Below are 13,942 nucleotides of genomic sequence, written 5' to 3'. Positions count from 1 at the left end.
TGAATAAAGGGCATGACCCATGCTCACTATTCAGAACTGGCCCTTGACATTTCCACTGTCCACCATATCAACCTGTGATTCTGGGTTTCTGAGAACATTTAGAATTACCTGACCTTTAAATGCCACTCAGTTCATATGTAGCTCTGTACTGTGTGTGTGTGTGTGTGTGTGTGTGTGTGTGTGTGTGTGTGTGTGTGTGTGTGTGTGTGTGTGTGTGTGTCACATTATCTGTCTGTGTGTCATTATTTTTCTGTTCTCCATTAACCCTTCTCTCTCCCTCCTCATCCAGGGCCTGTCCACAGTGTCCATCGTGCCCTGTGTGGACGCGCGGCCCAGCACCTTGGGCCAGTCCCAGTCCGTCATGAACATCTCCAGGATGTCCCCCAGGATAGAGATTAAGAAGAGGCGGGCCCCCACGGCCCCCACACCCTGCCAGGGCTGCTACACACCGGAGTCCTACCAGGTGAGAGGGCAACACACACACACACTTCAGGTCATGGTGACCTGTGTTTAGATCAACTATTGCAACATTGGATAAACATTTCCTCTAATCTCCTTGTGCAGTTTGTGGATCTAATATCAATAGTAGTAGTGTTCTTTCTCTTCTCGTGGTGTTGTTGTGGGAAATGTTTTTTCACCATGTTATGTTGGCTCTAAAGGTTTTCTCTCCTCCTGTTGGAGAGAATGGGGTTTGTCTGGAACTGTGTGTTGTGGTCATAGTGACCGTTAATAACAGGAACACACTGGTTAATCTGTGAAATGGATTACATCCTAAATGCCACCCTATTCCCTATATAGTGTACTACTTTTGACCAGGATCTACAGTGCTCTGGTTAAAACTAGTGCACTATGTAGGGAATAGGGTGCCATTTGGACACATACTCCTGTAGAGAAGCACAAGGTGTCCACACAGTATTCTGTGTACTACTCACGCTGTTCTTCCAAACAGGATTTCATTTGGGTTTATGTTGTCGTGGCTCCCAGTTTATTTTTTCTCTCGCCTGTCTTATTATACCCTTTTATAGCAACAATTGATAGCCTTTCAGACAATTAAATAAAGTGCCGGATCAGAAGTGTTCAATAAAATGAGCTGATTGATGTGCTGTTGTTTTTATGCAGTTTTTTATGGTAGGGTGCTAGATGTGTTTTCTTTTAACTAAACGTCTTGGTAAATCATGGTAGAGTGGTCTGCGAGCAGGCAGCCAGGTTGCACTCAGGCAGCTCGAGATCATTTGATTGACAAGTAAAATGCCTGTTCAGTGGTGCATCGACACGATCTCGAGAGAGGGTTTTGTGTCGGCATTTAAAAAGCCCTAGTGTACACTAACAGACAAACAAACATGCTGTAGCCGAGGCGCTTTCAAGGCGCCACATTCCATATGTCTGAAAAGGGTATTAGACACTGTTCAGAAACACCACACTGATGACGTCTTTATCAGTCCGTTCACCCAGAGATAAGCAACACTAGCTGTCCTGTGACTCGCCAGCACGGATGAGACAAAGTGTTGTGTTTGGAAGATGGCTGGCTGCTTGTTGAGACACATGGGCCCGATGTACCCTTTTGTGAGGGTTAGACAAGGACAGAGAGATCAGATGAGGACAGAGTGCCTGAGGGACGGGATGGCTGCTCCTAGGTCTCCTTTCCATGAGCCTGAGCTACTGGTAGGATGGCTATTGTTGTAGTGATGACAATCTGTTCCCCTGGGGTATAACTACACTCTGTATAGCAAAATGTGCTACAGTATATAGAACCTAAAAGGGTTCTTCGGCTGTACCCATAGGAGAACCTTTGGAATAACCCTTTTTGGTTCCAGGTAGAATCCTTTTGGTTCCAAAAAGGGTTCTCTCAGGTCAAATTCTTATGGAACCAAAAAGGGTTCTCCCGGAAACCAAAAATAATCCTTTTGGAACCCTTTTTTCTAAGAATGTTAAACTGGGAATTACCAGGGACCTCACGATTATATTATCACGATGCTTAAGTGCCGATACGATATGTATTGCAATTCAATACTGTGATTTTTATTGCGATTCGATGTTCCAAATATATTTCTCACCATATGTCTGCTGCAGAGGGTCAAGTAGAGAGACATGAGAAAACAAATGTTGATCAGTCATGGAAATAAAGGTACTGAAAACAAATTGGCTCCCAATTTAAAAAGAAGATGGAGAACAAGTTATGAAGGAAAAATACTGGAGTTTTGGTGCAGGTACAGCCAACTAGTGCACAAATAATATTGCGATATTGTCAAAAACTATATATCGTCAAAAATAACATCCTGATAACTGTATCGATTTATTTTCCCCATCACTAGTTATGACCCTCTATTGATCTCAATACAGTATCAATTTACAACCAATAGTCAAGCCCAAGACCTTCAATCAAATAGCCAACTGGGTTTATTTGGGGTCAAGACAAAAAAGTGTGCATCCCAAATTGCACCCTATTCCCTTTTATAGTGCACTTCAAAGGGAATATGGTGCCATTTGGTATGCATCCAACATATTGTGCTGAAGGAGTGTTTTAAGCTTTTATTAGACAAATAGCTGATATTATGATTTGGACAGGAGTAGGCTAACATTCTGACGAGACAGCACGTGCGCGTGTGTCCATGTGCAACATTGCACTCGTGTTGATTTTGTCCACCCACACTAGACACGATCAGGACACACAGGTTGAAATATCAAAACGAACTCTGAACCAACTATATTAATTTGGGGACAGGTCGAAAAGCATTAAACATTGATACCAATTTAGCTAGCTAGCTTGCTGTTGCTAGCTAATTTGTCCTGGGATATAAATATTGGGTTGTTATTTTACTTGAAATACACAAGGCCCTCTACTCTGACAATTAATCCACAGATAAAAGGGTAAAAGTTTGTTTCTATTAATCTCACCTCCTTCAGACTTCTTCTTCTTCTTCTTTGGACATTATATGGATGTTGGCAACCAACTTTAAGTTGCATTACCACCACCGACTGGACTGGAGTGTGGACCTCAGTTCATCTTTCAATCACCCACATGGGGATATACTCCTAAAAACCAATGAGGAGATGGGAGAGGTGGGACTTGCAGCATGTCACGCGTCACAAATAGAACCAAGTTTTATTTTAGCACCTGACTACACAGACACTCGCAAACTGTGTGGCTGCAATGATTGCAGTGCTCACGCACGCAACTCGAGTGGTGTGGTCCGCATGTGAGAGGTCATGTAAAGAATGCCTTTTGTGACATGGCCTAGCCTGTCATCCTGAGCTTTCTGCTTCAGTGTTCGGTAATAGGTTTTACACAGGCAAACACACTTGTGTAAGCCTGTTTGGCATGCTGGGAAGGTAAAATCGGGCTTATGCAACAGGGGTCTCTAGTGACAGACAAACTGTTAACATAAACACCAGATTTGGTTCTGAGATTGCAGCAGTGAATGAGGTGTGTTTTGGTGGCACAACATCAAATATGTATAAGTGGGGTGTCGTGTTTCCAGAGGCAGATAGGTGTGAAATCAGCTTGACAGGCACTTTATGCCAATGTTACTGTACATAGTCAGAGCAGAGGACAGGTGAGGTTGAGGGTTCAACAAACAAAAGTTTGCTGTACATTTTTTTGAATCATTTCAACAAATATCTCTTGAGATGAGATGGCATTAACTCAGAAGACCACTGAAAGGGAAGGGGGTTAGGTAGGTTAGGTTAGAATAGTGATTGGTCTAAGAGACTTGGAGCCTACTGTTGGAACACAGTGTTGTACATGATCATTATAGTACACGCTTGATGCATTTTGTAATAGACATTCAGTAATATATCTTCCATGGTTTCATTTTTGGGGGGTTCAATCTGCTCACTCCAGGATAGGGTTGTACAATTACAGTAACTTTCCCAAAATCCTAGTTGGAGAATTCCAGATTCCTTGCTCCTTTTTTTCCCCCTGAATCTTCCAACTATGATTGCTGGAAAACCTGGGAATCTTGGGAAAGTTACCAGAATTTTCCAATCCTACTCTAAGGAGTGTTATTCTTCTCTGAATCTCAGTAGTTGACCTGATCTATTCTCAAGTATTTAAATCAACGGGACACAAGTCATGGAGCCTAGTGAATATCCTCTGTTTTTCTCTGCAGCATGGCTCCTAGTGATGTTGATGTATCGACTCCTGGCTCTGCTTTCAGGGTGGACCTGCCAAGCAGTACAGTCTGAGGCAGCATCCCTAATGGTCCTGGTCAAAAGTTGTGCACTATATAAGGAATAGGGTACCATTTGGGACGTAACCTCAGACTCCATCCCATCAGGGGGATAGCTGGCAGCACATGCGAAGTGTGATTGATTGAGATGGCTAGCATTACCTGCATAAACTATTCCTTAGGGAGATGTCATAATCTGAACCAAGAGGGGTTTAGTCTTTCATAGCAATCTGTCATTGGCTCTTTGTACTGCAGCGCTATTAATCCACTTTAATGTAGCCTACCGTTTTAATCTGTTTCAGCAAGATACAAGTCGTCTGTTTACAATCTTGCGTGATTTGGATCTTTCTACATTGGGCTGATGATACCATTCTCAATAATGGTTGTGGACCCTTTCTAAAAAAAGAAAGAAAGAAACTTGAATTCGTGGGAAACCTCAGTTTTGATCAGTAGTGTTTTTTTTTAAATGTTCCACATTCTGTAATGTCACACATGATGCCTTTAAGAGGAAGCTTGTGATCTGAGTCATATGTTTGCAATCCCTGTTAGGCCTACATGATTGTTATGCAAGTAAACCATGTGGCTGCAGAACACTGAGTTGGAGTGAGAATGGTTGGTGTGCAAGCCTTAACTTACTCAACGCCTCTCTGAATTGGACTATTCAAGGGGCCTGCCTTGGTTTTTCAGTCCATCTGCTGACAAGACCTCCATTTCCTTTAATCAACACACTCTGTAAATGAAATTCTATCACTTAAGGCCATGCAGGTTATTTTAGGTTGTCTTGTTTCACTTCATGCAAACTTGCTAGTTTATGTATGAGTGATTAGGCAACACTGTGGATGTTTCAGTGTGACAGGCTCTGCTGTGGAACAGTGTGATTAAAATAAGTCGGAAACGGAAGCATGGGCAGCTCTAATAGTTTTGAGTGCAGGTTTGGTATGTATCCCAAATGGCACCCAATTCCCTATATAGTACACTACTTTTGACCAGAGCCCTAGGTAAAAGTAGGGCACTATATAGTGTAGTGTTTCCCAACCCTGATCCTCGAGTACCTCCAACAGTACACATTTTTATTGTATCCCTGGACAAGCACACTGGATTCAACTTGTCAAATAATCATAAAGACCTCAATGAGTTGAATGAGCTGTGTTTGTCCAGGGCTACAATGAAAAAGTGTTCTGTTGGGGGTACTCAAGGTCCAGGGTTGGGAAACACTGATATGGGGTACCATTTGGGAGTCTCTCTCTATCATGCTCCTTACCTCTTTCCTAAGGAAGAAAGTTGTGTTCTCAGGAACAAAGGAAGAGGCCCCTAATGCCAAAACAAACAGCCCACTGGAACTGTGTAGTCTACCATCTCTCTCTCTCTGTGTGTGTGTAAATCTAATGAAGTAGTGGTGGCGTCTTCTCACAGAAATGTTGTGGGGAATGTTGTTTTTTCACCATGTTATGTTGGCTCTAATGGGCTTCTCTCCTCCTGTTGGAGATAATGGGGCTTGTTTGGAGCTGTGTTTTGTGTTTATGTTCACATTTTAAATCATTATTATTTCCAAATCACAGTCTCAGTTGTTTTTGAAATAATTGTTTTGTACGTCAAAGAATGACAAAAAACCTAGGTCTTGTTGTGGTTTTACGTTAGAATGTAATCTTAACCTTAACCAGACAAAGTAATATCCAGCACTGATAAAGATTATATAATGGACCTATTTTCACTACAGTTTCCACAGAGTAGTCCACACTTTATCTACATTGGTTCTCTATTTGAAGTGGACTAATGAAATGAGCACTGATATACTTTTACTTTGGTGTGTGTGTGGTCTGACCATAAAGAGCCTGTAAATTCACTGTGCCAGCTCTGGAGCGGTGTGCTGTGTTGAGTAATTAAAAAGCTGGAGCTTTGGCAGCCAGGGGACTGAGCCTGCATCCCCAATAAGCACCCTATTCACGTAATAGTGCACTACTTTTGACCAGGGCCCATAGAGCTCTAGTCTAACGTAGTGCACTATGGGTCCCTTTTGTGACATAGACCAAGTCAGCCATTAAGGAGTGAGCTAGCATTCCTGCAGGATTAGGTGGTAGAAAAGCTATAGAAAATTTTGACTGAATGACAGCATTGAATGGCAGCACATCAGTATATAGTCAATGTAATTTGATGCAGTCTGCGATATAGAGTTAGTAGAGTGCTGCAAGTGGTAGGTAGGCTGACTGGGTGAGAGAGTGCACAGCAGTTTGGGCATGGCTCATGGAAAATCACCTCCTTGAGAAATCGCCTCCACCACCTTGAAATTGCGATGAAAGTAGCAACAAGCCATAACAAATGATTTGTCAAACTTTTTTATTTTTATTGCTTGAATGTGGTTGAAGTAAGTCAGAATGTCCTTGTTTTATTTTTATATTCTAAGAAAATGCTTGTGGTGTTTCTCTGGGATTGAGTCATTGTGGTTGGAACGCTGTGTTACATACTGCCCGCCACCGTGCACTTCTTTACAGAGGTAGAGTTGCGTAAACTCCCTGAACTGTATATGCACCTCCACCAACTCCACCATCACACCACCATTCATACTTGTCGGTCTCTGGCATACCATAGCATGTGGGGCAAAGTTGAAGCTGTAATGGAGGACTGACTGGGATATGAAGATGTGTGCGTGTGCGTGCGCACGTGTGTGACTGATTGGCTGCTCTTCAGAGTGAAAGACAATACTGTGCAGCCCAGTGCAGCAGAACGAAGCAACAGCGTCCTCTCAGACTAATCATGCTATTCTCTATGAATGCTCCATACTACTGTTGTACTGGAGTGTAAACATACCAGGGGAATTGATTGTGTTGCTCTGCTATAGATTACGGTTTAAAGTGACTGAGTGGTGCACTTTGGGATTTAGAGGAGCCAATTTAAGTCTGGGGAACATGTACATAAGATTGGCCAAACGGAGACCAAAACTTCCCTTGCTTAGTATATTTAATAACCCTGCATGGCAATGGTTTAGCTCCCGTCTAAATCTGATATATATGTTGGAAGCATAACGCCTGCAATATAAACCGTTTGCACACACACTTCAGAGAGTGATGAATATTTCTCATTGGACCATACATTTACTGCATAGTTTTGAGACAGTGAGTTGTGTCAGGTCAACTTTGTGGATCTAATGGAGCATGTAAGATGAGGAAGCATGGGGAGTTACAGTCTGTCAGTGGTAGAGGGAATAGTAATACCAGGGTAATGGCTGTCTGTCTCTGCCATGAAGATAGAGGGCTCTGGATGACTACTTTAAAATGGAGATAGCCCTCAATGGGGCTAGCCATGCTGTCACACAGGATGCCATTTGCAAGGATAGAACGTGTCTTTCCATATCTACGGTCTCTGTACTGGAGGCCTGGGTCATTGAGTTCAAAGACAGCTCACCAGTTGGCATGCGGAGAGACGACAGTAGTGGAACAGACAGTTTGTAGCAGGGGGGAAAATTTGTTGAAGATAGAAGGAAGCGTTGACCCATTTTAATACATTGTCTTCACATTTGAGAATTGTTTTTCTTCACCTTTGTATCAGATTTGCACACACACAAATAGAGTTGAGGCTGAGGCAAATATATGGTCATTTGTTTCTTCACGAACTTGATCGGTGCTGTCACACACATTAAATATTTAGACATCAAATTTCACCCTTGCGTAGATGATATGTGCAACCATAGAAAAGGTGAGGAACGCCTTTGTGAAGAGGTTTATGCACTCCCGACCCCAACTCACGCAACACCTTTTTGTTCAATGTAAGGCTTTAGGTCACACACATTATGGTCAAATAGGATTCCCATGCAAAGGTTTGAAGTACCCGCCAAACACCGTTGGAAGTGTTTTTATGTCCATGCCTTCAGGATCAGAGGACATGTTGAGGTTAAAGGGATTACACATTGTTTTGTTGTATAAGGAAGCAATAATATCCCTTTCAGTAGGAGCAAGCTAAGCAATGGGGCTGCCCATGCTGTGCTGTCTTTCCATATTGATGGTCTCTGTGCTGGAGACCGGAGTCATTGAGTTCATAAACAGCTCACCAGTTGACATGCAGACAGATGATAGTAGAAGTAGTACAGACAGTTTGTAGCAGGGGGGAAATTAGTCGAAGATATAAGGAAGTGTTGACCCATTTTAATTAGGGCTGGGAATTGCCAGGGACCTCATGATACAATATTATCACGACACGTAGGTGCCGATACAATATGTATTGCATTCTCACTGTGGTGGCAGAATTTTCCACAACATCACCATTCTATAGTATTGGAATTTGATATTGCGATTTAAATGTTCCAAACATATTGCTCACTATATGTCTGCTGCAGAGAGACAAGAGCATGAGAATGAGTTTTGATGAGTCATGGAAATAAAATGGCTGAAAACATGTTGGCTCACTATTTAAAAAGACGATGGAGAACAAGCTACAGGATGAAAAATACCGGAGTTTTGGCACAGGTACAGCCGACTAGCGCAAGCTAACGCTACCTAGCAAAAAAAAACAATTATAATATACACGAATCACCTTGTTTTTGAAAGAAAATCAAATTTTCTGTCCATTTAAAATATGAAATTGCTCAGAAATACAGTGAAAACATTGTTAATGCTGTAAATGACTATTGTAGCTGGCGATGGCTTTAACCAAAAAAAATTAATGAAATATCTACGTAGGCGTACAGAGGCCCAACCATCACCCCTGTGTTCCAATGGCACGTGTTAGCTAATCCAAGTTTATAATTTTAAAAGGCCAATTGATCACTAGAAAACGATTTTGCAATTGTTAGCACAGCTGAAAACTGTTGTTCTGATTAAAGAAGCAAACTGGCCTTCTTTAGACTAGTTGAGTATCTGGAGCATCAACATTTGTGGGTTCGATTACAGGCTCAAAATGGCCAGAAACAAAGAACTTTCTTCTGAAACTTGTCAGTCTATTCTTGTTCTGAGAAATGAAGGCTATTCCATGTGAGAAATTTCCAAGAAACTGAAGAACTCGTACAACGCTGTGTACTACTCCCTTCACAGAACAGCGTAAACTGTCTCTAACCAGAATAGAATGAGGAGTGGGAGGCACCGGTGCACAACTGAGCAAGAGGACAAGTACATTAGAGTGTCTAGTTTGAGAAACAGACGCCTCACAAGTCCTCAACTGGCAGCTTCATGAAATAGTATCCGCAAAACACCAGTCTCAACGTCAACGGTGAAGAGGCGACTCCAGGATGCTGGCCTTCTTAACGTCCGACTTCAACTGTGTGTATATATAGTGCCCTTTTCACATTTTGTTGTGTTACAAAGTGAGATTAAAATGTATTTGTCATTTTTTGGTCAATGATCTACACAAAATACTCTGTCAAAGTGTGAGAAATTTGAACAATTAAAACAGTTAAAACAAATATGAAGAATAAAACACTAATATACTGTATCTTGATTTGATAAGTATTCAACCCGCTGATTCTGTATGTTAGAATCACCTTTGGCAATTAGTTACAGTTGTGAGTCTTTCTCGGTAAGTCTCTAAGAGCTTTCCACACCTGGATTGTGCAACATTTGCCCATTTATTATCTTCAAAAGTCTTCAACCTATTTCAAATTGGTCATTGCTAGACAACAACATTTTCAGGTCTTGCCATAGATTTTCAAGCAGACTTAAGTCAAAACTGTAACTCGGCCACTCAGGAACATTCACTGTCTTCTTGGTAAGCAACTCCAGTGTAGATTTTGCCTTGTTTTAGGTTATTGTCCTGCTTAAAAGTTGAATTAATCTCTGTGTCTGGTGGTAGCAGACTGAACCAGCTTTTCCTCTTGGATTTTGCCTGTGCTTTGCTCCATTCCGTTTATTTTTTATCCTGGAAAACATGCCAGTCCTTAATGACTACATGCATTCCCATAACATGATGCAGTCACCACTATACTTGAAAATATGTAGATTGGTACTCAGTTGGTCTCCCGAGTGGCGCAGTGGTCTAAGGCAGTGCTAGCTGTGTCACTAGAGATTCTGGGTTCGAGTCCAGGCTCTGTCGCAGCTGGCCGCGGCCGGGAGACCCATGCACAATTGGTCCAGCGTCGTCCGGGTTAGGGGAGGGTTTGGACGGCAGGGATGTCCTTGTCCCATCACGCACTAATGACTCCTGTGGCGGGCCGGACGGAGTGTACGCTGACACGGTCGCCAGGTGTACGGTGTTTCCTCCGACACATTGGTGCGGCTGGCTTCCGGGTTAAGTGGGGCACGGTGTCATGAAGCAGTGCGGCTTGGTTGGTTTGTGTTCCGGAGGATGCACAGCTCTCGTCCTTCGCCTCTCCCGAGTCCGTATGGGAGTTGCAGCAATGCTTTTCAACATTTTCTGAAGTATTACTTTATTGCCTTGTTGCAAACAGGATGCAAGTTTTGAAATATTTTTATTCTCTACAGGTTTCCTTCTTTTCACCTTGTCAATTAGATTAGTACTGTGGAGTAACTTTCCATCCTCAGTTTTCTCCTATCACAACTATTTTGAGATGAGGCTAATGCGCCCAAACTCACACCTTTTTTGATCAATGTGAAGCTTTAGGTCACATACAACATTACGGTCAAATAGGATTCATGGGCATCGAAGAAAACACCAGGTAAAAAAACCTATGGGTCATGTTCGATTCTGATCTAAATTTCGAATAACACATTAAGAATGTGACCAAAATAGCTTTTTACCACCTGAGGAACATTGCCAAGGTGCGGCTGTTTCGATCTCAGGATGATACAGAGAGACTCATCCATAATTTTGTTACAAGCAGGCTTGACTACTGCAATGCTCTCCTATCTGGTCTATGCTCTCCTGTCTGGTCTACCCAAGAAAGTCACTGGTCAACTGCAAAACAAACAGAATCCTGCAACATGGGTACTGCCCAAGACCAGACGGAGAGCCCACATTACACCGGTTTTAAAGTCAATGCACTGGCTGCTAGTGCACTTCTATTGGTTTTTAAATCAATCCACGATTGTGCACCCCAATACATGTCAGACATGCTTTTAAGTAATGTACTTCGTGGGTCCCTCGGGTCCTCTGGCACTGGCCTTTTAACTATCCCAAAGCCTAGAACCAAGAGGCATGGAGAGGTAGCCTTTAGTTACTATGCCCCCAGCCTCTGGAATAGCCTGACATATTTAAGAGATCTTGAAACACACATTTTCCTTAGGCTGCTTTTTTAGTGTTTCAGTTTTTATTGTTCTTATGTTTTGTTGTTGTTTTAGTTGTGATTTCTCCTGTGAAGCACCCTGCATTGCATTAATGTCTGAAATGTGCTATATAAATAAAGCTCGATTTGAAGTGGCCACCAAACACATTTAGTGTTTTATTCTCCATGCCTCCAGGATCAGAGGACATGCTCAGATTAAATGGGTCACACATTGTTTTGTTGTATAAGGAAGCAATAATACCCCTTTCAGTAACAGCAAACAAATAAACATGGAACACTTAGATATTTTGACTGATAGTCTGACTGACAGGCAAAGTTCCATAATCCATACAATTAATTTAATCTTTAAAAGGTGTTAATAACTTAAAGCTACAATATGTAACTTTTTGGCGATCCGACCAAATTCACATAGAAATGTTAGTTATGTCATTCTCAATGAAAGCCTAACAAGCAGTTGATCTGTTCTATGTGCTCTATTTGTATGATTCCCATTCTTAAGTTATGTTTTTGCATCTTTTATTTTTGGTTTTGTACACCTGTTTCAACTGCTGTAAATACAGTATTTTTGGTTATGGAAAATATATTTCACACCGGCTTAGATGGTACAATGACTTTCTACACAATAATTGCTTGTTTTGTAACAGATTCGAATTTTAGCAACCAGGAAATGGAGACACGGTTTATGTGTACTGCACCTTTTTAATAATGTTAATGAGCAGTGATGATGTCCAAGAATATATAGTTCATAGGGTATATTGTCACGGCTAGGGGGAGTTGTTAAGCCCAAGACTCATTACTCTCTCTCTCTCCCTCTCTCTCAGGTGGCTCCTGACTCAGAGAGTACACTGAGGAAGAGGAAGGCCCCGGCACCCCCTCCTACCCCTACTACTTCTGTTACTCCAGCTCCTAGCACCCCAGCACCTTTCATCTCTGCCCAGATGGCCCCCTCTCCCTCCCCAGCCCCCAGCTCTCCTACCCCCAGCCTGCCTGCGGAGGAGGACTCTGGCTCTGAGCTGAGTAATGGGTCTGTCTACAGCAGCAGCAGTAGCAGTAGTGGGGTCGCCGCCGGCACCTCTGTCGCTGACACCTCAATGGCCGACTCTGACTCCGCCTCCAGCAGGGCTGATGTGTCCAAGCCCGGCCCTGATTCCTCCCCCAGCAGCAGTGCTGCCATGGCTGACTCCTCCCGAGACGCCGCCCCCAGCAAGGTTGTCACCGGCCCCAGGAGCAAGACTATGATCAATGTCGCCTCTTACTCCGCCCCTACCAGCAAGGTTGAAAAGGCCAAGCCCACCCCCTACTTGTCCCGCAGTACCACACCAGAGGAGACCAGAGGAGAATCTGCTCTTGGCCTGAAACTAGACGAGACGGAGAACAACCGACACAGCGCCATGGGTCAGTATCATCAGTACACATATAGTCAATGTAAAGAGGCGATTGAGTTCTCTCTCCCGTCAACCAGGCTGTTCCAGTCACAGTGTTCAGCGGTAGATGAAGGGACGGAACATGCTTAGTTATAGCAGTCATATAACAGTGTAACAACCCTTGCCTAGGTAGGTTCCTTAATGATCTCCTCCAACTGGTTTTACCCAATTGGAGAACACCCGCAAGGATTGTTGCAGTACTACTGCTTTTCACTATAACAGGTTCCCCTCAACCTGAACTGAGTTGCTGGTGGTAGACATGATACCTGTACAGACATTTAGCCAGTAGAGAACCAAGGCAGCATAAACTAAATAACCCCCACGTCACAGGACAGGAGTTGGCCGGGATTGCAGCGCTGCAGATTTGATTGCCTTACATTTTGTACAATCTGTCCTCAGTAAACCAGGTGAAATAGCATAGCTATTAGCCTCACTATTCCTATTGATGCACTGTAGTGTAGAATTTGACATTTCTCCATCCTAAAATAATCACTGTACTACCTAATCTAGCAAGGGAACAAAATGCACAAGACTAGAGTTATATCGATTGCCACGGTGGGTCTTTTCTTGAAGTGGGTTGAAGCGGACAATATTTATTTAGCTTGGCGAGGATGAGAGGTTGAGGGATGAAGTGTTTAGTGCAGTGGACGCACTTAAAGCAGACTGCTCTGAGGAGTTGATTTATAGACCTGGGTGTGTCTCCCTCCCCTCTGCTATTCCCAAGACACTGTGCAGAACAAATAGACTTCTGCTGGGAAGACCCTGTCAGACCCACAGACCTACAGTGGCTTGTAAAAGTATTCACACCCTTGGCATTTTTCCTATTTTGATGCCTTACAACCTGGAATTAAAATCGCAGCAATTACAGCTGCAAGACTCTTGGGATATGTCTCTATACGCTTGGCACATCTAGCAACTGGGATTTTTCTCCATTATTCAAGGCAAAACTGCTCCAGGTCCTTCAAGTTGGATGTGTTCCGCTGAAATACAGCAATCTTTAAATCATACCACAGATTCTCAATTGGATTCAGGTCTGAGCTTTGACTAGGCCATTCCAAGGCATTTAAATGTTTTCCCTTAAACCACTTGAGTGCTGCTTTAACAGTATGCTTAGGGTCATTGTCCTGCTGGAAGGCGAACACCAAACATGTTTGCTTATTGTTTTCTTTAAGCAATGGCTTTTT

General features: G+C 42.9%; 1 protein-coding gene across 7 annotated transcripts in view; it reads left to right on the top strand.

The window, feature by feature from the left end:
• Positions 1 to 13,942, top strand: part of LOC123997865 (protein cordon-bleu-like) — a 64,132-nt gene that overhangs the window by 34,342 nt on the left and 15,848 nt on the right. For all 7 annotated transcript variants that reach the window (XM_046302493.1, XM_046302495.1, XM_046302494.1 and 4 more), the window contains 2 exons: positions 290 to 463; positions 12,156 to 12,729. In XM_046302493.1, the coding sequence (XP_046158449.1) occupies positions 290 to 463; positions 12,156 to 12,729 (748 nt within the window). The remainder of the gene's footprint in view (positions 1 to 289; positions 464 to 12,155; positions 12,730 to 13,942) is intronic.

This window comes from Oncorhynchus gorbuscha, linkage group LG15, assembly GCF_021184085.1.
Source record: "Oncorhynchus gorbuscha isolate QuinsamMale2020 ecotype Even-year linkage group LG15, OgorEven_v1.0, whole genome shotgun sequence".
NCBI lineage: Eukaryota > Metazoa > Chordata > Actinopteri > Salmoniformes > Salmonidae > Oncorhynchus > Oncorhynchus gorbuscha.
The sequence above is the reverse complement of the archived record's forward strand: the minus strand, read 5'-3'. Positions and strand labels throughout refer to the sequence as shown.